At 41.7% G+C, this 26,686-nt stretch overlaps 1 protein-coding gene and 1 long non-coding RNA gene across 2 annotated transcripts; one reads left to right on the top strand and one right to left on the bottom strand.

Moving 5' to 3' along the window:
- Positions 1–1,749: 1,749 nt before the first annotated feature.
- On the bottom strand, positions 1,750–18,228 carry LOC104972827 (uncharacterized). The gene is made up of 3 exons (XR_003035568.2): positions 15,618–18,228; positions 11,916–11,954; positions 1,750–10,493 (listed from the first exon to the last, which is right to left on the bottom strand). It is a non-coding gene; the product is annotated as an uncharacterized lncRNA (long non-coding RNA).
- On the top strand, positions 12,887–26,686 carry PPIC (peptidylprolyl isomerase C). Its single transcript, NM_001076910.1, has 5 exons — positions 12,887–13,071; positions 18,228–18,341; positions 19,083–19,176; positions 21,903–22,087; positions 25,943–26,686. Exons 1-5 carry the CDS (start codon positions 12,955–12,957, stop codon positions 26,069–26,071), a joined length of 639 nt encoding a protein of 212 aa, NP_001070378.1. The 5' UTR covers positions 12,887–12,954; the 3' UTR covers positions 26,072–26,686.

The raw sequence follows: 26,686 nt of genomic DNA on the forward strand, positions 1-26,686 counted from the left end.
ATGTCCAACTCTATGCAACCCCATGGACTGCAGTATGCCAGGCTTCCCTGTTCTTCACCATCTCCTGGAGCTTGTTCAAATCCATGTCCATTGAGCTGGGGATGCTAGCCAACTATTTTGTCCTCTGTCATCCCCTTCTCCTTCTGCCATCAACCTTTCCCAGCATCAGGGTTTTTTTTCCAGTGAGTCAGTTCTTCACATCAGGTGGCCAAAGTATTGGAACTTCAGCTTCAGCATCAGTCCTTCCAATGAATATTCAGGACTGATTTCCTTTAGGATGGACTGGTTTGATCTCCTTGGTGTCCAAGGGATTCTCAAGAGTCTTCTCCAACACTACAGTTTAAAAGCATCAATTCTTCGGTGCTCAGCTTTCCTTACGGCCCAACTCTCACATCCATACATGACCACTGGAAAAACCATAGCCTTGACTAGATGGACTTTTGTTGCCAAAGTAATGTCTCTGCTTTTTAATATGCTGTCTTGGTTGGTCATAGCTTTTCTTCCACGGAGCAAGCGTCTTTTAATTTCGGGGCTACAGTCACCATCTGCAGTGATTTTGGAGCCCCCCAAAATAAAGTCTCTTGCTGTTTTCATTGTTTCCCCATCTATTCGCCATGAAGTGAGGGGACTGGATGTCATGATTTTCATTTTTTGAAAGTTGAGTTTTAAGCCAGATTTTTCCCTCTCCTGTTTCACTTTCATCAAGAGGCTCTTTAGTTCCTCTTCACTTTCTGCCATAAGTATGGTGTCATCTGCATATCTGAAGTTATTGACATTTCTCCCTGCAATCTTGATTCCAGCTTGTGCTTCATCCAGCCTGGCATTTCTCATGATATACTCTGCATATAAGTTAAATAAGCAGGGTGAAAATATACAGCCTTGACATACTCCTTTCCCAATCTGGAACCAGTCTGTTGTTCCATGTCCAGTTCTGTTACTTCTTGACCTGCATACAGGTTTCTCAGGAAGCAGGTAAGGTGGTCTGGCATTCCCATCTCTTGAAGAATTTTCCACAGTTTGTTCTATGTTCCCTAAATTAACCATTTGTGGCCACCGACTTTAAGTTAGATAATTGTGTAATTTCACACTTGAAATTCATAGAAACAGGCATATTAAAGTTTCAGATGAACTTCAGTTCCTCAGTTTTATATGTTTCTAATAATCCTTTGCTCACAGGGTCTTGCACACAGTAGGAACTCAATGAAGCTGAGATTGCCCCTCCACGGCCATTTTTAATGGGCTTGATCTCCACCTCATACTCTCAAAGCCATTGACTGGCATGAAAGAAAAATCACTTTATATAGTTTAAACCCATTTCATATACACATTCTACCTCTGAAGCTCCTTGAGGGCAGGAACCAAGGATCTTCAAATCTTCGTTTTTTTACCCCAGTGCCTAGCGTGGGTAAATGTCAACGGAAGTCAATGCTCCCGCTTCTCTTCTGGCCTGCAGAGGAGCTCTGGGAAGGTGAGAAGAAAGGCAAGGTGACCTTCTAATTCCTTGAAGACTGTCACTGAAGTTTGGCATGGGTGGTCCGTGAAGGGAGAACATTTGAGTAAATAATTAGCTCCAGAAAAAAACGTGCTATGCACATTAAAGATTGAAACAATGAGAGTCCCAGTGACCTCCCTCCAATACTGAGTCCTAGCCAGACCCTAGCACCTCTTAGTGATCTAAGGTGACTTCGCCCTCATGCCAACAATTGAAAGGAATTTTCCAGGCCAAAACTCACCATTCAAATGCAAGAATTAACGAAAGCCTTCAGCATTTATTTTCTAAACATGAATTTAATTTAGCAAAGCTTCTTTGTAGTTTGAGGGAAGGTAACATTTGACTCAACTAAGGTGTCATTTATAAATGAGGGAAAAAGTAACACAATGGCAAAGAAATAAAGTGTTTTGAATGACACTGAGAGGTAGCTTGGAGAGCCATTTTTATGTTAAAAGCAGCAGAAATGTAACACTTGCTTATGACATACTAGGAAAAAACCTAAATATGATAAAACTGTACTCTTGGTACTCATAAATCATTAGTAAATGAAACACACTACTGTTTATGATGAATCAAAACTGCAACAAAAGTGGCAAGCTATAAACATAAACCTCCAGTTTATTGTGATACTACAAAAGATAACTGCCGACACACTAGCGAATCCTTTTCACATTTCATATACTCAATACATTTGCATAGATGCAATACATACTGTACACATTTTATATCAATCTTACCTTTTATCTGTTATTTAAATTATACAATTTACACCACTATTGTATCACAAAAATGCTTTAGAAACATGTGAAGGACACCATGAAGGAATGCACAGAAATGAAAGTAATTGCTTTAGGTAGTGGTACAGCTTATACATGATTTTTGAATGGCTGAACTTTTCTAAAGTTGGTAAGAGACATCAAGTCACAGAATTAGGAAGCCCATGAATCCCAGTGAGTGGAAAGTCACTCAGTCACGTCCGACTCTTTGTGACCCCATGTACTATACAGTCTGTGGAATTCTCCAGGCTAGAATACTGGAGTGGGTAGTGGTTCCCTTTTCCAGGGAATCTTCCCAACCCAGGGATCGAACCCAGGTCTCTTGCACTGCGGGTGGATTCTTTACCAGCTGAGGTACCAAGGAAGCCCAAAGACTTGCTCCTTGGAAGAATAGCTATGACACACCGAGGTGGTGGTGGTTTAGTCGCTAAGTTGTGTCTGACTCTTGTGACCCATGGACTGTAGTCTGCCCGGCTCCTCTGTAGATGGGATTCTCCAGGCAAGAATACTGGAGTGGGTTGCCATTTCCTTTGCCAGGGCATCTTCCCAATACAGAATCGAACCTGGGTCTCCTGCCTCGCAGGCAGATTCTTGACCGACTAAGCTACAAGGGAAGTCCATGAATCCCAAGAAGGATAAATAAAAAGAAATCTGTACTTAAGCAAATTCTAATATAACTGCTTTGAAAATATAGAAAAATATTAAAATCATTTAGATTTTAAAAAGACATATTGCTTTCAAAGAAATAATAGCAAATTTCTCAATAGAGATAATGGAAATGAGAAGTCAAAAGAAATGACATGTTCATATTGTTGAATGACAATAATTTTATACTGGGCAAAAATATCCTTCAGGAATGACATTTCCAGATAAAAATAAAATAATTTCTTACCAGCAGACTACCACTTAAGGAAATACCAAATAGAATTCTTTAGGCAGGAGGAAAATGATCAGTGTATAAAGTTAGAAGTACAGGAAGTAATAAAGAGCAAAGACAATGCAAATATTTGGATAAATCTAAATGTATATGATTTTATTAGGCAATACTGAGTTTTCCAAATTTTCTGGCATACTGAGTGCAGCACTTTAACAACATCATCTTGTAGGACTGGAAATAACTCAATGGAATTCCATCACCTTCACTAGCTTTGTTCGTAGTGATGCTTCCTAAGGCCCACTTGACTTCGCATTCCAGGATGTCTGGCTCTAGGTGAATGATCACTACATCATGATTATCTGGGTCGTGAAGATGTTTTTTTGTATAGTTCTTCTGTTTATTCTTGCTACCCTTTCTTAATAGCATCTTCTGCTTCTGTTAGGTCCATATCATTTCTGTCCTTTATTGTGCCCATCTTTGCATGAAAAGTTCCCTTGGTATCTCTAATTTTCTTGACGAGATCTCTGGTCTTTCCCATTTTATTGTTTTCCTCTATTTCTTTGCATTGGTCACTGAGGAAGACTTTCTTATCTCTCCTTGCTATTCTCTGGAACTCTGCATTCAAATGGGTATATTTTTCTTTTTCTCCTTTGCCTTTAGCTTCTCTTTTTCTAAGCTATTTGCAAGGCCTCCTCAGACAACCATTTTGCCTTTTTGAATTTCTTTTTCTTGGGGATGGTCTTGGTCACTGCCCACTGTACAATGTCATGAATCTCCATCCATAGTTCTTCAGGCACTCTATCAGATCTAATCCCTTGAATCTACTTGTCACTCCCACTGCATAATCATAAGGGATTTGATTTAGTTCCGACCAGCAAATTTGGAAAACTCAGCAGTGGCCACAGGACTGGAAAGGTCAGTTTTCATTACAATCCCAAAGAAAGGGAACACCAAAGAATGTTCAAACTACCGCACAATTGCACTCATCTCACATGCTAGCAAAATAATGCTCAAAATTCTCCAAGCAAGGCTTCAAAAGTATGTGAACTGAGAACTTCCAGATGTTCAAGCTGGATTTAGAAAAGACAGATGAACCAGAGATCAAATTGCCAACATCTGTTGGATCATCGAAAAAGCAAGAGAGTTCCAGAAAAACATCTACTTCTGCTTTATTGACTATGCCAAAGCCTTTGACTGTGTGGATCACAACACACTGTGGAAAATTCTTAAAGAGATCAGAATACCAGGCTACCTTACCTGCCTCCTGAGAAACCTGTATGCAGGTCAAGAAGCAACAGTTAGACTCAGACATGGAACAACAGACTGGTTCCAAATTGGGAAAGGAATACATCAAGGCTGTATATTGTCACCTTGCTTATTTAACTCATATGCATCATGCAAAATGCTGGGATGGATGAAGCATAAGCTAGAATCAAGATTGCTAGGAGAAATATCAATAATCTCAGATATGCAGACAACACCATCCTTATGGCAGAAAGCAAAGAGGAAACTGAAAAGCCTCTTGATGAAAGTAAAAGAGGAGAGTGGAAAAAGCTGACTTGAAACTCAACATTCAAAAAACGAAGATCATGGCATCTGGCCCCATCACTTAATGGCAGACAGATGGGGAAACAATGGAAACAGTGAGAGACTTTATTTTGGGGGGACTCCAAAATCACTGCAGATGGTGACTGCACCCATGAAATTAAAAGACGCTTGGTCCTTGGAAGAAAAGCTATGACCAACCTAGATATTAACCAAGCATATTAAAAAACAGAGACATTACTTTGCTGCCAAAGGTCCACATAGTCAAAGGTATGGTTTTTCCAGTAGTCATATAAGGATGTGAGAGTTGGACCACAAAGAAAGCTGAGTGCCCAAGAATCGATGCTTTTGAACTGTGTGCGGCATTGGAGAAGACTCTTGAGAGTCCCTTGGACTGCAAGGAGATCCAACCAGTCCATCCTAAAGGAAATCAGTCCTGAGTATTCATGAAGGTGAAACTCTAATACTTTGGCCACCTGATGTGAAGAACTGACTCATTGGAAAAGACCCTGATGCTGGGAAAGACTGATGGCAGGAGGAGAAGGGAATGACAGAGGATGAGATGGTTGGATGGCATCACCGACTCAATGGACATGAGTCTGAGCAAGTTCTAGGAGTTGGTGATGGACAGGGAAGCCTGGCGTGATACAGCCCATGGGGTCACAAAGAGTTGGACATGCCTGAGCGATTGAGCTGAACTGATTATGAGTTGTGGGGATAAAAATAAAATTCATGACTACACCTACACAAAATTACATGAAAGCAAATAGAATTAAGTGTTCTGAGGTTTTATATTATCCAGAAAGAAAATAAAACTAACAAGTAACACTAGGCTTTGAAAAATCAAGATTGCATGCTGTAATCTCTAATAAGACTACTGAAAGAGTATTAAAAGGATGAGTAAATATCAGACTAGTATAGGAGGAATTCAGATTACTAAAATCTGTTCCATCAAATCAGAGTAGGGCTAGAAAATGAAGAAAGAGAAACATAAAATAGGGTACCAATAGAAATAAAATATGAAGACATTATATTTAAATCGAAACATGAAGTAAATACATTAAATGTAAATAGGCTATATATTCTGCCTAAGATAAAGATACCAAACTTTATTAAAGAAACAATTTATGTTATTTACTAGAGATATATTGAAATATAAGGACAGATAGATTAAAAGTAGAATAATAGTAAAAGATAAACCATGCATTGGGTAGACGAAAGATGGTGAGTTATAATTCAGACTTCAAGGCTGAAAGCATTACCAGAAGTAAAGAGTGATACTTCATAATTATAAAAAATTATCAACTTATCAAAAATAATACTTTATTTTTTTTCACTCATAAATAATAGAGTTGCCTTAAAACACATAAAGAAAAATTTACAAATCTATGAGGAGAAATTGACAATTTATAGTGATAATGAGAGATTTTAACATACTCCTATATTAACTCTTATAACCCTTATAACAAGCAGATAAAAGGTCAAGAATGATAGTGATATGAAATGCAGGATTAACAAGCTCAATCTAATGAACATACACAGAATATTGAGTCCAGCAAGATGGGCAGCAAGGGCAGAAGACACTGAATACACAGGAAACTGTTTACCCCCGAAACTGACCAGATCTTATGTCATTAACCAAGTCTCCAAATGTTTTAAAAGAATGAAATAATAAGGAGAATGCTTTCTTACCACAATACAACTAAGCTAGGACTTATTAATAAAAGGATTGTTAAAGAGTTATGTTTTGGAAATAAACTATACTTCTAAGCAACACGACTGAGCGACTTCCCTCTCACTTTTCACTTTCATGCATTGGAGAAGGAAATGGCAACCCACTCCAGTATTCTTGCCTGGAGAATCCCAGGGACGGGGGAGCCTGGTGGGCTTCCGTCTATGGGGTCGCACAGAGTCGGACACGACTGAAGCGACTTAGCAGCAGCAAGCAACACGAGTTTTTTAAAGTGTAAATTTGAAAATATTTTTAACTGAATGATAATGAAAATAATACATATCAAAATTTTAGATGTGGAAAGCATCTAAAGTTGTGCTTCTTAAGGGGAATTTTATCATTTTAATTGCACATAGATGTAAAAGAAGAAAGGCTAAAAAATTTGATGAATTTAGGAAAATAAATCAGAGAGAGAAAGACAAGTATCACATTATTTCTCATAGGTGGAATCTTAAAAACATCAAAAGCAAACAAACAAAAAAACAACTTATCTCATACAGAGAACAGATGGTGATTGCCAGCAGTGGGAGTTGGGGATGGGAGAAATGGGTAACTTATTCTTGGTTTTGTTTTTAGTTTAAACAAATGGGAAAAAACACAACCTAAGTTCTTTGTATCATAGTTTTCAGGATTCTTTCTTCTCAGGAATGTTGTTATTCATGGATTTAAGGGAAAAAAAAAAGAATTTGGCTTACACAACATTAAGAGCTGAAATACTACACCCACCCTCCCCTGCCAACCCTGCCACACACCTATTAGAACAGCTAAAATTGAAAACACTGATACCACCAAATGCTGGCAAGGATGTGGAGCAACAGGAACTCTCACTCACTGCTGGTACAGTCACCATGGAAGACTGGCAGTTTCTTACAAAATGAAACATACTCTTACCGTATGATCCAGCAATCACTCTACAAGGTATTTATCCAAAGGAATTGAAAAATTACATCTGTATAAAAACTTGTATCAGAGCTAAGTGTCTTTTTTCATAATTCCATAACTTGGAAGCAATCAACAGATGTCCTTTAGTAGGTAAATGGATAAACAGCAGTATAGCATACAATGGAGAGCTATTCAGCAATAAAAAAAACACATGAGTTATTAAGCCATTATATGTTCAACCTGGTTTTAGAAAAGGCAAAGGAACCAGAGATCAAATGGCCAACATCTGCTGGATCATCAAAAAAGCAAAAGAGTTCCAGAAAAACATCTATTTCTGCTTTACTGACTATGCCAAAGCATTTGACTATGTGGATCACAATAAACTGGAAAATTCTGAAAGAGATGGGAATACCAGACCACCTGACCTGCCTCTTGAGAAACCTATATGCAGGTCAGGAAGCAATAGTTAGAACTGGACATGGAACAACAGACTGGTTCCAAATATGAAAAGGAGTACGTCAAGGCTGCATATTGTCACCCTGCTTATTTAACTTCTATGCAGAGTACATCATGAGAAACGCTGGGCTGGAAGAAGCACAAGCTGGAATCAAGATTGCTGGGAGAAATATTAATAACCTCAGATATGCAGATGATACCACCCTTATGGCAGAAAGTGAAGAGGAACTAAAAAGCCTCTTGATGAAAGTGAAAGAGGAGAGTGAAAAAGTTGGCTTAAAGCTCAACACTCAGAAAACTAAGATCATGGCATCGGGTCCCATCACTTCATGGGAAATAGATGGGGAAACAGTGGAAACAGTGTCAGACTTTATTTTTTTGGAGATTTTATTTTCATTGAAGATATAAACTAATGAAATAAAATCAAACATATTATAATCCTAAACACATTTGATGAAACTGTTGAAAAAAAAAAAGAAAAAACGTAAAAACAGTCAATGTCAAAAATGAAAATAAAATATAATCTCCAAAAAATCAAAAAATCTCCAAAATCACTGCAGTTGATGACTACAGCCATGAAATTAAAAGACGCTTACTCCTTGGAAGGAAAGTTATGTCCAACCTAGATAGCATATTCAAAAGCAGAGACATTACTTTGCCAACAAAGGTCCTTCTAGTCAAGGCTATGGTTTTGCCAGTGGTCATGTAAGGATGTGAGAGTTGGACTGTGAAGAAAGTGAGCACCGAAGAACTGATGCTTTTGAACTGTGGTGTTGGAGAAGACTCTTGAGAGTCCCTTGGACTGCAAGGAAATCCAACCAGTCCATCCTAAAGGAGATCAGTCCTGGGTGTTCATTGGAAGGACTGATGCTAAAGCTGAAACTCCAATACTTTGGCCACCTCATGCAAAGAGTTGACTCATTGGAAAAGACCCTGATGCTGGGAGGGACTGAAGGCAGGAGAAGGGGACGACAGAGGATGAGATGGCTGGATGGCGTCACCGACTCGATGGACATGAGTTTGGGTAAACTCTGGGAGTTGGTGATGGACAGGGAGGCCTGGAGTGCTGCAATTCATGGGGTTGCAAAGAGTCGAACACGACTGAGCGACTGAACTGAACTGAACTGAAATGACATGGAGGAAATGTTAATGCATACTGCTAAGTGAAAAAAAAATAGAGTCTATTTCAACAAGATAGAAAATAATAGGAAATTAAACTCAAAGAAAGAGAAGGAAGGAATGAAGATATAAACTAATGAAATAAAATCAAACATATTATAATCCTAAACTCATTTGATGGAGCTGTTGAAAAGAAAAAACATAAAAACAGTCAATGTCAGGAATGAAAAAAACCTTTACTATAAGTCCTGCAGACCTACAAAATTATAAAAAGATGTATTAAACAAATTTATGTAAATAAATTTAAAAATATAAATGAAGTAAATTTCTCAAAATATACATGTAAAAATTGACAGAATATAAAACTTAAATAGTCATCAATCATTAAAAACATTAACCTATAATTTAAAACTACAATAAAGAAAACTCTAGGCATAGATGGCTTAAAAGAAACAATCAAGGCGGAACTAATGGCAATCATTCACATATCTTTTCCAAGCATAGGGAAAAACCCTAACCATTTGCCAATGCATGTTAAGGTGCTAAAATAATCCTGACCAAGGAAAAAAAAAAACACTGACAGGAAATTCCAAAAAGGAAATTTTTTTAAGCTGGTCTGATTTGTGAATATAGATGCAAATATTCTGAACAAAAAATAGCAAAATTATCCATTAACATAAAAACGGAAAGCTGGTGATTTGCTTGGCCTGAACTGGAAAGCCAAATCAATTTATTTACTGGTATTTTTTCCTGAACTTCATTTCAGGAGAAATGCCTTTTTTCAGTTCTTGTTAAATTTGCTTTATATACATATACAGCAATATAAAAAAAAGGTTAATACATATTGGGTGTACTCCTGAAAGCAAGGATGGCTGAAGATTTGAAAATCAATGCAATTCACATGAACAGAGTAAGGGAAAATCATGTGATTATTTCTGGTTGCTTTCAGTACATGCTTTCAGTTGATCAAATTCGTGACAAAACCTTTTAACGAATCAGAACTAAAAAGGAATTCTCTTAAGCTGAAAGAGGATATCCTCAGTTAAAAGAATATTCAGCAAATATCAGACTTAATGGTAAAATATTGAAAGCTTTTCCTCTGGCATTAGGACAGACAAGTGTATTATTAGTTTCCTAGACTTGCCATAACAAAGTACCACAAACTGAGATCATTTAAAACAACAAAAATGTATTGTCTCACAGTTCTGGAGGCTAGATGTCCGCAATTTGGTGCTGAGAGGGCCACGCTCTCCTTACGGGAGGGTCCTTCCTGGCCTCTTCTTAGCTTCCGGTGGTGCCAGCTATCCCGGGCATTTCTTGACTCAGATGTACCACTCCAATCTCTTTCTCTGTCTTCACATGGTGTTTCCCCTGGGGGTATGGTTTCTTTGTCTCTCCTCTTTTTACACGGACACTAGTCACATAACCTACTTCAATAGGATCTCAACTTGATTACATCCGCAAAAAAAAAAAAAAACAAAAAAAACCCTATTTGGAAATAGGGTCACATTCACAGATACCGGGGTTTCTGACTTTGATGTACCCATTTGGGGGCAAAATTTAACCCCCAAACAATGACTCATCCTATAGTCACTTCTTTTTGTACTCAAGGTCCTGGTGGCAAGAAAAAGAAATAAAAGGTATAAAGATTAGAAAGGAAGGAATAAAACTGTTATTATTTATGAATAATATAGTTGTCTATATAGAAAATCCTAAATAATTCACAGATAAATATTGCAATTAATAAATTTAACAAACTAGCCTATTCAAGATTAATATACACAATTTATTTCACTATGATATAATACTAACAAACAGGTAAATAAACGTTAAAAAGATATAATTTACAATAGCAAAAAACAAAACAAAGACCAAATACCTTGAAATCAACTTAACATTATATGTATAAGGTTTTTAGACAGACAACTATGAAATCATATTGAGAGAAATTAAAGAAGAGGGAAATAAATGGAGGACTATGCCATGTTCATGAATGGAAGACACAATATTACAAGTATGCCAAGTCTCTCCAAAAGGATATACATGCAATGCAAACCCAATTAAAATCCCACTTTATGGAAACTGACAAGCTGATTTTCAAGTTTATATGAACACAGAAAGGATCAAGAATAGCCAGAAATCTATTGTACGAAGTAAGACGACTTCTACTACTAACTATGAAGACTTATTATAAGACTATTTTCATTAAGACAATGTAGTGCTGGCATGAAGATAGACAAATACATCAATGGGACACAAAAGCGGGAGCACACCAGACCCATACATGTAGGGACATTTATTCCATGACAGAAGTAGCATTACAGAGCAATAAGAAGTCACTTTTCAATAAATTATGCTGAGACAATGGAATTCGTATGGAAAAAAATTCAGCCCCTAGCTTGTCCTATGCATCAAAATAGCTACACACAAAATCATGGATGAATTTCATAAATTTCAGCAAAAAGAACACAGAAGATTGTAGTCACACAAAGTTAAAACTAAACCTTATTGAAAGTCGTCAGGATAGTGGTTAATTTAGGGAGAAGAAAGTGTTAGCAACTGCAAGTGAACACAAGAGGAGTTTCTAGAGAGCTAGTGAATATTTCATTTCTTTAGATATGTGGGGTTCTAGCTTATTTGCTTTTTGATAATTTGTTGATTTGTACATGTACATTTTGTTCACTTCTCTTTATTTGTATTAATCTTCCCAATATAAAAATTCACTTACTGAATAAATATTTGTTGAGAAATCACTATATACCTGACATTGTACTAGATCTGAATCAGGAGAAATAAGTACAGGCATAAGCCCTCTGATACCCTTAGCTTGCTACAAAAGGGAGATTCTTTCTTCATTGGGGGGTGAGAGTGATGAGGAAAGCCATTAGACCCTTCACTGGACTGAAATACCAAAATAGCTCACAAGTGTTCTGCCCAGCCTTCAAACGTGGTGGTTACCCTTTGTATACATAATAAATGGTTCCAGTGTAATTTTAGACCTACATTTAGTTACACATAGGAATCCTATGTGCTTACCCAAGGAAAATCTTGGCTTGAAAGTCATGGCACTAGCCCCTAAGAAAACCAAGAGAAAACTATCATTAATTTGTAGTTAATTTTGGCTGTATTACATTTAAAAAGTTCTTTGAAGTCCTAAGGCAAACAGCATTGAGTTTTAAAACGTTTTCCTGATTATAAAATACTTACATGTTCAATGTAGAACATCTGGGAAATCAGAAAATTGCAAAGAAAACAAAAACCTATTATCCTATCACCATAGCTTCTGTAAATATTTTGGTACATTTCTTTCCGTTTTTAAAATGCCTTTATACATTTACACAATCGAGGTCCGATTTTGCAACATGAGTTTTTCATTTAAAAATATGAGTATTTCCCCATGTCATTAATTTCTAAACATAATTTTTAAGTTTGTAAAAAGTATATCCTCAATTTGAATCATCTCAATTAGAGGTCATTCGTCCTGTGTAATCGAGTAGAAACACCCAGGGTCTCAAGAGTTCTGAGAGAAGTCCAGAACTTAGCTAAAGCCTCTGATGGAACATTGGAACCTGGCAGGCTTGGCAGAGGTTGCTCGGCTCCAACGGCGGCTGCGGTCACAGAGGGGGACCCGTCGCGGCAAGCAAGATGCCAGGATGACCCGGATCCCGGAGAGCCCTCGACTTTCCATCAGGTTTAATACGCGTCTACGCTGTAAGTTCCCGGCGATGCCCCAGTCTGCATCCCTCAACTCACGGGTCCGGACCTATCAGGCATCATCCGAGCAGCGCCGGCTTGCTCCGGATGCCCGCGCCCAGTGTACCCTCCACCCGCGCGGCGGTTGGACTCGGCTCCGCGCTCCGCGGCGCGCCTCTCCGAGTCCCTAGCTCGGGTCGCTGGGCTGAACCTGGGAGGAGGCGCCCGAGGTTCCGGGCCTGCCCGGATCGCCGCGTCTCCATCACCCCCGCCCCTCGAGCCGGGAGCGCGCAGGCGCAGCGGGCCAGGAGTCCCGCCGGCAGTCCAGGAGTCTGCGGTCGCGCCCCAGCCGCTGCCTCCACCGCCACCGCCACCGCTCATCATGGGCCCGGGTCTCCGGCCGCTGCTACCTCTCGTGCTTTGCGTGGGGCTCAGCGCCCTCGTACCGTCCGCGGGAGCCTCGGGCTTCCGCAAGCGAGGCCCCTCGGTGACGGCCAAGGTGACCGGGCAGCGGGCAGCAAGTTCTCCTCGTGCCGCCCGGGGGGATGGGGGAGCTTTGGGGACTGGAACCTCAGGGTCAGGGGCGGCGATCAGGGGGCTTCCCAGGCGCAGAGGATGGGAGGCGGCCGCGGGGCTAGGTGGTAGTGGTGGGGGTCCCCGCGCGCGCGTGAGGCGGGGGCGCCCTCGCTCTCCTGGGAGACTTTAGGGGCGCTAGGCCGAGCGCACCCCCGCCGCGGGCTGTCTGAGCGTCATCTCCTGGGCTGGTGATCCGACGTGGCCACCAGCCCGCGAGCTGGGAGAAGCTTCCGGAACCGGTGAGCCCGTTCTCTAGGGAGGAGACAGCCGAGGACTTCCTTCGGCGTGGCGGAGACTTGGGAATAGAAGCAGGAAGAATGCAGGAGGGCGAAGGAGGCGCGCTGCGAGAGGAGGGGTTGGAGCTGGGCCGCCCCCGCGGATGTCACCCGGCCTCTCAGAGCCCCAGGTCCAGCCCCTGTCGCTTGGGGTAGGGTAGGCGTTACGTGGCCTTGCTTAACCAAGGACTGTCCTCCCTTTCGTGTTTAGGAACCACCATCAATCCCCGCCAGGGAGGGAGAGGTGCGCTTTTCAGACTGGGGAGTAGACACAGGGCTTGGGATGCTGCTGAGCGAGGCCCAGGAGGCCTCTGCATGACTGAGGCCAGCCTTTCAATCTCGATGGGAGGTGGTGGGGTGGAGATCTGCCTTAGACTGCCTCCTTAGAGCTTCAGGTCTTTTTTCAGCACGTTTACCCAAGATTAGAAGATAATGGGAGGACGCCCGGAGAGACAGAGGGAGGAAAGGAGTGATTTGGTGCCCTTGATCACCACTTCTCGAAAACCCCCTGGCAGGAGTGTCTTAGAATCTGGAAGAAGGAGCAGCTGCAGGTGGTCTTAACAATCGGTCCCCTGTCTGCCAGAAGAAATGACAGTGTTGGGTGCCTCAGCAGTGCTCCTCCACTGCAGACCCCACCAGAGGAGCGGGGAGGACACGGGCAGGAGAGGTACAGCCCAATACCTGATGTAGCCTGAGAGTGAAGAGTGAACAGGAAGGCCCTGCTGCCGGGGTGCGGTGATAAACGAACTGTGGTTGGGAACCTCAGGGAGAGGGGAAGAAGAGTGGGGCTTCTTAGCCAGGGTGCATTCACTGAGTGAGTTTTCATGCACTCTAGGTTTGGAATAGTCACTTAACACTATCTCCTTTTTTTCCCCACCCCATTTGTCATTAAGTTCTAAAAACTAACTGTGCAGGCACGTCCTGCCACAGATTCGACTCTGCTGAATTACTTTTTCAGTAGGGGCATTTTAAGACAACTACTCCACTGGGAAGTGGAAATATTCAAAATGATTTCTCTGAGTGTGGACAAGTAGATGAATTGGCCATCACTCTAGTGTATTGTATGTTTTCCCCAGCAGTCTTCAGCTTTTCCTCTGATAGTGTTTGAAAACAAGAATCTGTAAATGAGAGATATGAAGTGCTGTCCCTCCCAGGGCCCTTTCTTGTCTGTGAATCTTGCTGCCAGCCACCACCTCAGCCTCCTGCCCAGTCTGGGAGACTCACTGGTCTCAAAATCCACCCAGTTGGCATTTGCACCCTTGCATTTTCCAGCAGATGCCATGGGCTCTGTACAGCATCAGGCACCTGAGAGTGTAGAAAATAATGCTGCCATCTTTGCAGCTGTGCTCAAGTCACAGGTTGCTGTCACTTTCTGCAGTTCTCAGAGTGGCTAAGAGGCTTCACCTGAGGTAATAACAAGTTACCAAGAATGCCTGAGGCTCCTCCTCTGTAAGTGGAAATAGAAATAATACTTGCTGGCATATTAGATGTGATAGAGCAGGTAAAGTGCTTAGCCCTGATTGAAGTTCCTGATTTAAGAGGTCAACTGTTAGTGTTATTTGTGTTATCTTATTAATCCTCCTGCAGCAGGGCAGGTACAGATGAGCAGGGGCTTGGAGTTGCCCAAGGTCCCATGGCCAATAAGTGGTGGAGCTGGTTTGAGAACAGTTTCCTTGACCTCGAGGCTCCAGCACTTGGGTGTCTTCCCCAGTTACTTTGGAAATGGAAGCACAGTTAACCCTACAAGGGTTTGGGGCAGGCTCTGTGAGGTCCTCTTGCCTCTTCCCCTGTCTCTTCCCACCCTCTGCTGCTGCTGCTGCTAAGTCACTTTAGTCATGTCTGACTCTGCGCAACCCCATAGACGGCAGCCCACCAGGCTCCCCCATCCCTGGGATTCTCCAGGCAAGAATACTGGAGTGGGTTGCCATTTCCTTCTCCAATGCAAGAAAGTGAAGTCACTCAATCGTGTCCGACACTCAGCGACCCCACAGACTGCATTCCACCAGGCTCCCACCCTCTAGTGCCCATAATTTTCAAATGACTTTCAAGGGCAGCCTCAAGGGAAAAAAGGAGGGACCAAGGGGCCAGCTCTTGAAGTGCAATGTGGAATTTAAGCGCCATCTTTTCCAGGAAGCCTGCTCTGATATCCACAGATAATCACCACCTCTAACCATGACATTTTATCTGTACATACCTTCTTGTAAAGCTTGACTTCCCATCACAGTGACTATCTCTGTGCTTCCTCTTCTGTGGGACTTTGCAGCCTCATCCCTTTCACAGGGCCTGTTCCCAAGGACAGGTAGCAAAGTCAGAGACAATCTCAGGGTACGAGGGTTTGCCTGGCAGCCACCCCAGGCCCACCTTACCCTCTGTTTAGGTGTGCGTGTGCCCTGGTCTTCATTCAGTATTGCCTGACTTTTTTTTTTTTTTTAGTACCTGCTTCAGCTGACACTGTGCTGGGCACTGGGGATCTAAAAATGCCATTTCCACCCCTTCAGGTAGAAATTGCCTAGACAGAGAGAGCCACATTCATGACAAATGGCAGTCCAAGTGAATGCAGCTTCAAATTGAAATTCTGTCTTTCATGTTCCTAGTATTGCCTAACAAAACTTGGAACTCTTAGCCAGATCCTTCCTCCGCCTTCTGAAATGGGTGAGAGTCTTCCTTCCCAGCTGGTTGTGGTCAGAAGGGTTGTGTTGTTTCTCTGCACATGGATCCCTTTTCCTGCCTCAGTGCTTTGGTTCCAGAAAGAACTGCCAGGTGGGGTTTGTGCCCATTCTTGTCCCAGGAGGCTGCTCCCCTCCTTCCAGGCTGGCATCCCATCACACCTCTGTCTGGATGCCTTCCCTCAGCCCTCAGCATCCCTCCAGCACACTAGTATTCAGTGTTCTTGGGGTCCTTGTCACCTGCAGCCTTGTGCTATGGCTGTTCATGTACTTGGCCTGTCTCTCTCCATAATCTCCCTGAGGACAGGGACTTCCTCCACTTGTACCCTTACAATGCCTTCTGCAGAGATCTTTGACAAGTATTTAATAAGATTTGATTTTATCGTTTCCATTAGAGTTAGGGAAACTCTGCTGTATTTTCATGCCATCATGCAAGAAGTTGAAGGACGCTGTGGTTTGGGAAAAAACATTGTATTAATACGTGTGCTAGGCCGCATGTAGGAAAACAAGATGGTTATTGGAGAGTTACGCTGGGTGACACAGACACTTTTTCTTCATCTTTTCATGCTGTCCTCCCATATTTTATTCTCTTTGCTGTTGAAATGTTCACAGGCTTTCTTTTCTCTTCTTTATTTTAAAAGTCTGGCAGGCTTATGTGGTGCTTCCTTATGGATTACATACCCAGTTCTTGTCTTGGAGCCTCTTCATTATTGCCTGTTACTGAATTTACTCCTTGGTTTGGAAATCCCTTTGGAGAACTGCTTCTTTGACCCAGGCCGCATGCCAGGCTCTTGCGGGCATTAATAGAGCTTCCTGAATCGTCCTCCTTCACTGCACTGCCCAATCTCAAGGGCCTGGTCTTTTATGCATTCTCTAAACTTTTACCACGTAAATAATAGTTTTTTGTAGCTCTGGCCATGTAAAATTGCAAAATGCCATATGGAACACTAAATATCACATCATTCTGTGACAGACGTCCTGATGTATTGGCAGAGGCTCTTGTCTTGAACTAAAGCTTGACAGTCTTTACTTTGCGATTTTTCCAAACTGTATGACATCTTTTCTCTTTGACACCTTCTTAAATTTTTTTAAAGCCATCTCTTGAATGTCTTTTTTTTTACCCATTCAAATAGTGAATTGGTTCATATAATCTAAACTTGCTAACAGAATGCCCTTCAACTCTGCGGCCTTTTCAAACGTTCTGTCTCGAAATTATCTTAACACAGTGATTTGTGAAGCAGAACGTATATAATTGCGTTTTAGGTGAAACAGTTAAAAAAAAGTCCAAGAGAACTTTTAAGGCTTATCTGCAAAGAAAGAAGTGACTGACTTCTGGAGTTGTGCTTGCTCTCTTCTGTTTTAAAATGCTGTGACAGAGAAAGGGCACATTCTACTTGGGCAACTTTGGGAGCGTGAGGACCGGATTCGGTGTCTTAAGTGTACGGGGTAAATGGTTCTGTCAGGACCAGCGTGCGATGTTTGCTGTGCTTAGGACGCAGCAGAGGCCTGCATGTCTTAGTGTGTTTGGACGCGACTGGCAGGCCTTTTGGAGCAGGGCTGTGTGTTTTGATCATCTTTCACAGCCCCCTTGACAACAGACATCTATTGAGAACTCATTGGGAATTTGGTGCTGCTCGAAGTTACAAAAAAATAAATCTGGACAGTTAGACTATTTATTTCCTCACCAGTTTTTTTTTTTTTCTCCTGCCAAGACTGGAGAGCATCACCTTTCAGAAGAGCAGTAGTCTCCACTCTCAACCCCTAGCTTTGTCCACAGAGCTAGGAAACGAGGCGACAGCAGTGTGTGTCTGGGGTACCTGGGGGAGAAGAATTCTTGAAGACGTTACTGGCTCATTCTGACAGTACTGAGTCCAACTTTAAACCCAGTTCTTAGCACAGTGTCTGACTCAGTGATGGTGCTCCATAATGGTTTGGTGAATGAATATTTGCAAGGGAAATGCACCCACAAAGATGGTTTCAGAACTCCCTTATCTCTTGCTCCTTCACCCCCTCCTTTATAAAATGCTGGTGGCCGGGGCCTCACACGTGGGTCCGTTCTCAGACTGTCACGTGCACTCACCTTGTACTGTGGCTTTTCCACAGTGTAACCTTGTGTTCCGCCTTTCAACCACATGCAGGTCTTCTTTGACGTGAGGATTGGAGATAAAGATGTTGGCAGAATCGTAATTGGCCTCTTTGGAAAAGTCGTGCCCAAGACTGTGGAAAATTTTGTCGCTCTGGCAACGGGAGAGGTATATCTCAGTTTTATCCCCTTTAACTGTGCACAGAATTGAATCTTCCTCCTTTTAAGCCAAACATACAGATGTATCCTGGGGGTTGAATGGAGAGAATAGCATGGAAACATATACACTACCATATGTAAAACAGATAACCTGTGGGAATTTGCTGCATGACTCAGGGAACTCAAACTGGGGCTCTGTGACAACCTAGAGGGATGGGATGAGGTGGGAGGTGGGAGGGAGGTTCCAGAGGGAGGGCACACATGTATACCTATGGCTGATTCATGTTGATGCATGGCAGAAACCAACACAATATTGAAAAGCAATTATCCTCCAATTAAAAACAAACACCTTTTTAAAAATGTAAATGTAAAAAAAAAGTTGTACCTGGGAAAATAAGTATTAAATTAGTAGATGAGATGAACCCAAGACATCTAATAATATTTTACTTTGTTTTTCTATAAAATCTGTATTCTTTAAGCACTCAGTTTCCTCAAGGTTCTAGAAAGTGAAAGTCATTAAGTGAAAATGCAGACTTCTTTTTACTTGTGCATGTTAGTATTTTATTTCCATAGTTATTTTTTCAGTCAGCTAATGATAAATATCTGTCAGTAAACTATTGTAGGTACCTACTTTAGTTCTGTAGATATTGTGTGTAATTTTCTCATTTTGTCATTTCCAGATAAACACTGGGGTTTATCTTACAGTATGGGTTATATCTGCTTGTGTATTCAATTGACATAATCTCTTTAGAAAGGATATGGATATAAAGGAAGCAAATTTCATCGCGTCATCAAAGATTTCATGATTCAAGGAGGAGACTTCACCCGGGGAGATGGCACTGGTGGTAATGTTGTCTCTTAAACTTTTCCTTTCCTGCTTACCCAAGTGAAACCTAAGACTAAGATGGTATATTTGCCCAGCATATTGAACTCCCAGCTTCAAGAAACAAAGTCAAAAAGACAAACTAATTCTTCCAGAAAGATAAAGAGTTTTTGGCTGGGGGGGCCTCATCTAACAAAATCTTGGTAGGTGCGAATGAGTGAGGCCTCCTAATTTTAAACAGTCTTTGCTTGGGTGTTCATTATCCTTCTTTAGTGGAGATGTATTCATTTAGTAGGCTGTTTTGCAGTTATGACAATCCTAGACTCCTGGTAGGTAGCAATATGGAAAGATGTCTGTCATAGCAAGGAGAAGTAGACTGAGAAACCGTGTGCCCTGGAGGGGGACAGCCAGCTGCAGAAGTGCATTTTGCCGGCGGGGGTGGGGGGGTTGGGGGGTCCAGAAGCATCATGCCAGAATGATGAGACTGGTATTTAGGTGGCAGGATCACAGGTGAATTTACCTCCTTCTTTCAGAATTCTCTTTTTATCATCAGCTTTTGCAGTAATAAAAAATTAATAGACCACTTGTCACAATTATAGTATAAATTAATTTTTATCAACACCATTAGAATTCAATAAAGAACCCATAATTCAGTTTACAGAATTTCAAATATATCTGAGCTTATTGTTTCTCATTGAGGATTCCAGCTGCCCAGCTCCCTGGTCTGTCTTTTCCTCATAAATGTAGTGAGTTCTTTTCCTGAACATACATACAATATGGAACTACACCGCATTTTTATTTACTTCAGGTTTAAGATTTTTAATTCAGCAAATACTGGGTTTGGTAGATAGTAAATGGCTAATGTTTTAAAGAAACAAGCCATTTTCAAACACTATTGTTAATTTTATGTTTATTGCAATGGTTTTTTAAAATAACAAAATGGCTGTCATTAAATGCTTGGATTTGCCAAGACACCGGTGGAGATGCTGCTGGGTATGGGAATGTAGATTGGATCAGAGGAACGTGCTCAGGTTACTTGGTTGAATGGGGCTGCTGCAGAGCTGGGTCTCCGGTGGAAAAGCCTGCAGTTCCGGTGCCGGTCCCCTCAGGACTGGCACTCCGCCGTCCTGCCTGGGCCCTTGAAGGAATGGTGATGGAACTTCCCTGTGTTCTCTCTTCTGTTCGTCTTTCTTTCTCTCTCTGCTCTCTCTGCCTTGTGTGTGTGTATGTGTGTGTGTGTGTGTGTGTGCGTGTGTGCACATGCACAGGCATGTACAGAATTAAAATTCTCTGAGTTTTGGAGATAGGACCTTTTGGATCATTTAAATTTAGCCTAGACCTCTCTGTAGGCAGAACTTTCCTGCCAGGCTACTTCGTATGTCACTTACCAACCAGCTATAAATTGCTTACCTTTGGTATTCACTTCTGGTCCTTCTAACTGAGCCAGGATTGGATTTTTTTTTTTTTTTTTTCCTTAGGAAGATGAATTATATTTGACCTCTTCTACAAAAAAAAAAAAAAAAAAAAAAGGCAGGGTTCCTTAAATTATTAAATATTAATTACTCAGATAAATATAAAATAAGGGCTACAAAGGAGTGAAGTTGTTAAAATATCCAGTTATTATTTAGAAGCTGTATATCCCAAGATGTACACCTTAAGATTCACAAAATGTCCTTAGTATTCCTCTATGGCAACACTTTCTAGATAACCTGTTTGAAAAGTTAACTATGCTAGCTATGAAGAGGTTTTGGTTGTATAAAATGAAGAAAAATGCCCATGTAAGAGCCAAGTCTTAAGGAAGTTTTTTGCCTGGTCCTTCACAAGTACTGCATAGTAAGAAGGAGATAACATGAGAGCTAACTGAGCCAGGACTTTAAGGTTGGCCACTGATGGATAAGGTGCCCTGCAGTGCAAAAGTTGGGTGTCAGAGGCACTCAGGGTTGGGGGATGGAGCAGATGGTCTAAACTGATGTTTTATAGGGAAAATGTGCTGTGCTAGATCTCCAGTCCCTGTGCCTGCCTCTGGCTCAAGGCTGGCTCCCTGGCTGCTCCCAGTTGCTGTCACCCCTCTGTACCCTGAAGTCATCAAGCCTAATGACTTCCAGGCTGGCACTATTCTTCTTAGTACTGAGGCTCTAAGTGCTTAGAGAACCAGAGTTGGAGCCAGAAGTTCAAGTTTTACTTTTTTCAAGTTTGATAAGCTCCCATTTGATAAGTTTGATAAGTTTCCCGTTCACAATGGAAATGAGAGAACCTATCCTATAGGACTGTTACGAGGATTGGCTAAGGGTGTATATTAAGTGTATATTGCAGTTGGCTTGGCTGCTGAGGTATGAGTGACCCAGGACAAGTGACCTGACCCTCAGGACAGAGATGGGGTCACTAGGATGGCTTACCCATCATTCCATAGACATTACCATGCCATCCTGCCCTTCCCTTCCTTCTCATTTCAAAGTGAAATCACTGACTTGCTTGGTCAAGGTTTGGGTGTTCGTTTGAGGCCAGAGGGCATCTTACCTTCCTGTGTGATACTTAAGGCTTTTGTTTGTTTCTTTGGTCCCTGGTGCTCTGTTTCCTTAAGGAGTAAATTTTATCTTCTGATTAATTGCTCTTGTATCTTTTCCTCATTCCCATCTTCTTCTATAGGATTCTCTTAACCAGTTCTACTCAAACCTTATACTTGCCTTTGAAGAATTTACTTTTGTAAAACATCTGTTGACTCTACCCTTTTTGTTTTGTCTCACCCAGGTATAAGCATTTATGGTGAGACATTCCCAGATGAGAACTTCAAACTGAAGCATTATGGCATTGGGTGGGTCAGCATGGCCAATGCTGGGCCTGACACCAACGGCTCTCAGTTCTTTATCACCTTGACCAAGCCCACCTGGCTGGATGGCAAACATGTGGTATTTGGAAAAGTCCTCGATGGAATGGTAACTTGATATATTATTTTTCCTCATTCAAAGCTTTATAATGAAAGTACTCATAGTGATTTGCTCTCAAATTATGCTTCTTGGAGAGCCATAATTATATGCTGACTGGCCTCTTCAAAGGTGAATAAAGTATATATGGTATGTGGGTTCAGACCCTGGGTTGGGAAGATCCCCTAGAGAAGGGCATGGCAACCCACTCCAGTGTTCATGCCTGGAGAATCCCATGGACACAGCAGCCTGGGGGGCTACACTCTATAGGCTCACAGAGTCGGACATGACTGAAGCGACTTAACACACACACACACACACACACACACAGTATTTTAATTGTTAGGAGTATTGGAGCAGAAGCTGGGGGAGAAGTTGAGTCCTTAATTTATCATACTATTAGATATAATTGGAAAGCCATTTTAATGTAACCAAATGAAATCCTGTAGGTACAATGAAATATCATTAAACTTAGAAAGGAAATCCTGTCACTTGCTAGAACATGGATAAATCTTGAGAATGTCTTGCTAAGTAAAGTAAGCCTGTCACAAAAAGACTGTATGATTCCATTCAAATGAGGGATCTAAAGTAGTCAAGTACATGGGAACATAAAGCAGGATGATGGTTTCCAGGGGCTGGGGAATGAAGAAATGGGGAGCTGGTGTTCAATGAGCATAGCTATGAATCTTCAGTTTTACAAGATGAAAAAACTCTGGAGATTTGGTTGCACAATAATGTGAATATGCTTAAACTAATGAACTTAAAGTTACATAGAAGTGGCTAAGCTGGTAATTATATGTTATGTATTTCTTGTGCTCAGTTGCTCAGTCGTGTGTGATTCTCTGCAACCTCATGAACTGTAGCCTGCCAGGCTCTTGTGTCCATAGGATTTTCCAGGCAATAATACTGGAGTGGGTTGCCATTTTCTTCTCCATGTGTTCCTTACCACAATTTAAAATATTTTTAAAACCCTGAGCCCATGTAGTTCAGTACAGATATAAGTCACTTTCAGAGGCACACAGTATAATCACCAGAATTCCTAAAGAGAATTCAAATTTATGCTCCTGTGTCTCAAAGAACATCAAAGGGGCCCAATTCATAATCCACAGGAAGAATTCTTAAAATCCTCATTCCCTTCCACTCCCTGCATTTCTCCTCCTTAGCAGCTGCCCAAAGATGCTCTTCCAGCTCCTCAAGTGGCAGCTGTAAGGTCTGCCCAGTACAACCCTGGAGCATCCTCGAGTCCCTTCCCTCTGCCATATTTCATTGTTTTCATGCGAACTCATCCAAACATAAATAAACTAATCTCACTCACTGTAGTTTTTCCACAACTTCTACCTGTTATTCTGATTCTACCCAACTAAAGGGCAGGTACTGAGCTGGCTGACTCAGAACCTCCCTTACAAGGCAAAGATGTGTTCAACCAGAACTGTCAAATAATTCTCATTGGCAAGTGGGATAGGGCTTCTGAGGTGGCTCAGCAGTAAAGAATCTGCCTGCCAGTCCAAGAGATGCAGGTTTGATCCCTTGGTTGGGAAGATCCCCTGGAGAAGGAAGTGGCAACTCACTCTAGTGTTCTTGCCTGGGAAATCCCACGGACAGAGAAGCCTGGTGGGCTACAGTCCACAGGGTCCCAAAGAGTTGGACAAAACTTAATGATTAAATAACAAGCGGGATGAGAAGCAAATGGGGCAAACACCTGTCACTTAATATATCACTTTAGGTCCCGTCACAGTGAAGGACATGCCTACATTTTCATGAGCCAGTGTCCTCAAAAGAATGTATTCTCGAATAGCAAGGAATCCTAGTCTCCAGCCTCTTACTGCTTTTTAAATGAGCTAAACATAGACATGCATGTGTTAAAACAGTTTGGAGTTTTGACTGCTGAGTCTAATCAGATTCCAAGTATTTTAAATGTAAACTGATTCAAGTGAGCATTTTTAAATACAACATAATGCTTCCCTTGTGGCTCAGATGGTAAAGTATCTGCCTGCAATGCAGGAGACCCGGGTTCAATCCCTGGGTTGGGAAGATTCACCTGGAGAAGGAAATGGCAACCTACTCCAGTGCTCTTGCCTGGAAAATTCCATAGACAGAGGAGCCTGGTAGGCTACAGTCCATGGGATTGCAAAGAGTCGGACATGACTGAGCAACTTCACTTTCACTTTCACTTTAATGCTAGGCTGTAAGAAAAATGAAGAGTATGCATCTGGGGCTTCCTTCTTCTGGTCATGGTTTTCCTTCCAGTCTTCTGGATCTTATGTCTTGGTGCCCTGGTTTGCTGTATTAACCTCCCTCCACTATTGGCATGCATCCTGGAAGATCTGCTTCCTGGTCCTAGACAAAGAGTCCTGAACATTTTATGAGTCATATAATACTTTGAGAAACTATTGAAAACTATAAACTGTCTCTAGAAGGAGAATAAGAAAGTGTGTGTGTCATACAGTTTCAAGGAATTTTCACAATCTCCTGACTTCCACCCCCTGAACCTCCAGAGATTGTCTAAGTGGTTTTCTTAACACTGGACCTCACCCCAGACTTGTAGAATCAGAACCTTCACAGGTGGGCCTGCAAACAAGCATGTTAAAAATTGTGGTCAAATATGGCACCCCACTCCAGTACTCTTGCCTGGAAAATCCCATGGACGGAGGAGCCTGGTGGGCTGCAGTCCATGGGGTTGCTAAGAGTCGGACACACTGAGTGATTTCACTTTCACTTTTCCCTTTCATGCATTGGAGAAGGAAATGGCAACCCACTCCAGTGTTCTTGCCTGGAGAATCCCAGGGACGGGGGAGCCTGATGGGCTGCTGTCTATGGGGTCGCAGAGAGTCGGACACGACTGAAGCGACTTAGCAGCAGCAGCTGCAGCTTAGTCCTTGCCTTGTATGAGATAGAGTGGTCCATGGGCTGTGAAACCATCCAGAGTAGAGAAAGGGGTCTTTATACCACCGGTGGGGTAGTGAGTGAAAGTCACTCAGTTGTGTCTGATTCTTTGTGACCCCATGGACTATACAGTCCATGGAATTCTTCAGGCCAGAATACTGGAGTGGGTAGCATTCCCTTCTCCAGGGAATCTTTCCAACCCAGGGATCGAACCCAGGTCTTCCGCATTGCAGGCAGATCCTTTACTGTCTGAGCCACCAGGGAAGCCCTTGGGGTAGAGATTACATTAGTATCAGACTCAACCTGTAGATTCAGCTTCCCAGGTGGCACTAGTGGTAAAGAATCAGCCTGCCAATCAATGCAGGAGATGAGACGCAAGAGATGCAGGTTCAATTCCTGGATTAGGAATATCCCCAGGAGGAGGAAATGGCAACCCACCCCAGTATTCTTGCCTGGAGAATCCCATGGACAGAGGAGCCTGGCAGGCTACATACAGTTCATCAGGTTGCAAAGAGTCAGACACAACTAGGTGACTGGGTACACACACGTACAGCATGTAGATCACTGGAGTCAGCTTTAAAATGGGCCAACCCAGAACTGGCTCCATTACTAAATCTGCTTTCTGGCTCATTTTCTTTTGCTTAGACCTCTTACAGAGTGGAGCTGAAATTATCTCAAATTCCATGTTAACTCGTAAGTTGGGCTGTAACAAGTAAATAGAAATAGCTTTTATTAGAGCTAGGTTGCTAATAAAAAGAAGAGAGGAAACACACAAATATGCCCTCTGAGCAGCAAGCTTGTAGGTAAATTTTACTGTTATATATCAATTTCCTAAGTTTTCCATAGTTAGCTTGCATGGTTTTTGTAATCATAAAAAATGAAAACTTATTTCCCACTAGGGCTCAGACTTCACATTGATTTTACCTCTTGGTCATCATAGTTGCTGGTCAGAAGTGATCCATGGGTCTCCTTTTCTCTCACCAGACAGTGGTCCACTCCATAGAACTGCAGGCAACTGACGGGCATGACCGCCCATTCACTGACTGCTCCATTGTCAACAGCGGGAAGATAGACGTGAAAACGCCCTTTGTGGTAGAGGTCTCTGACTGGTGATGCAACTGGCAGACAGCAAAGAACACAGTCTGGCAGGGGGGTGTGTGTGTATGGGCTGATTCTTCAAAGTTACTGTTTTGCTTTGTTTTTCAACTTTATTCTGTTTTCCACTCCAGATTACAGAAAGGTTATAACAACCAACCACTCAAAATTTAATTACCATGAATTTTGGTAAATCACTTGTTTAGGGACTTGGCACTTAAAAGACTTATCCCTTTCCTCCAGTGGTGCTATTTTTAAACTAGAAACTTTGTATTTGGTATCTTCTTTGGAAGAACAGACACACAATCATTACCTTGCTGGATTAAGTGTGATCCCCAAATTGAGTGATGCTGAAGGTTTGTTTGAAAAAGATGGAGACAAGAAGTGTATTATTTTGTATTCAAACAGAAATTCTTTTCAAAGGGAGATTTGATTAGTATTATCTATGTCACAGGGACTTTTACCTTTGAAAGGTGCTTATTCTCTATATTAAATACTTTTTATATAAATCAGTTATTTTTGAAAGACATTTTTTAACCTAAAGTTCTTTTTAAAAACTAATGTACAGAAATATATGCATTTTAATGTCACCAGTGAACAGATTAATAAAGGTTTTGCAATTCAAAATATTAA

The sequence above is a fragment of the Bos taurus genome, chromosome 7 (assembly GCF_002263795.3).
Source record: "Bos taurus isolate L1 Dominette 01449 registration number 42190680 breed Hereford chromosome 7, ARS-UCD2.0, whole genome shotgun sequence".
NCBI lineage: Eukaryota > Metazoa > Chordata > Mammalia > Artiodactyla > Bovidae > Bos > Bos taurus.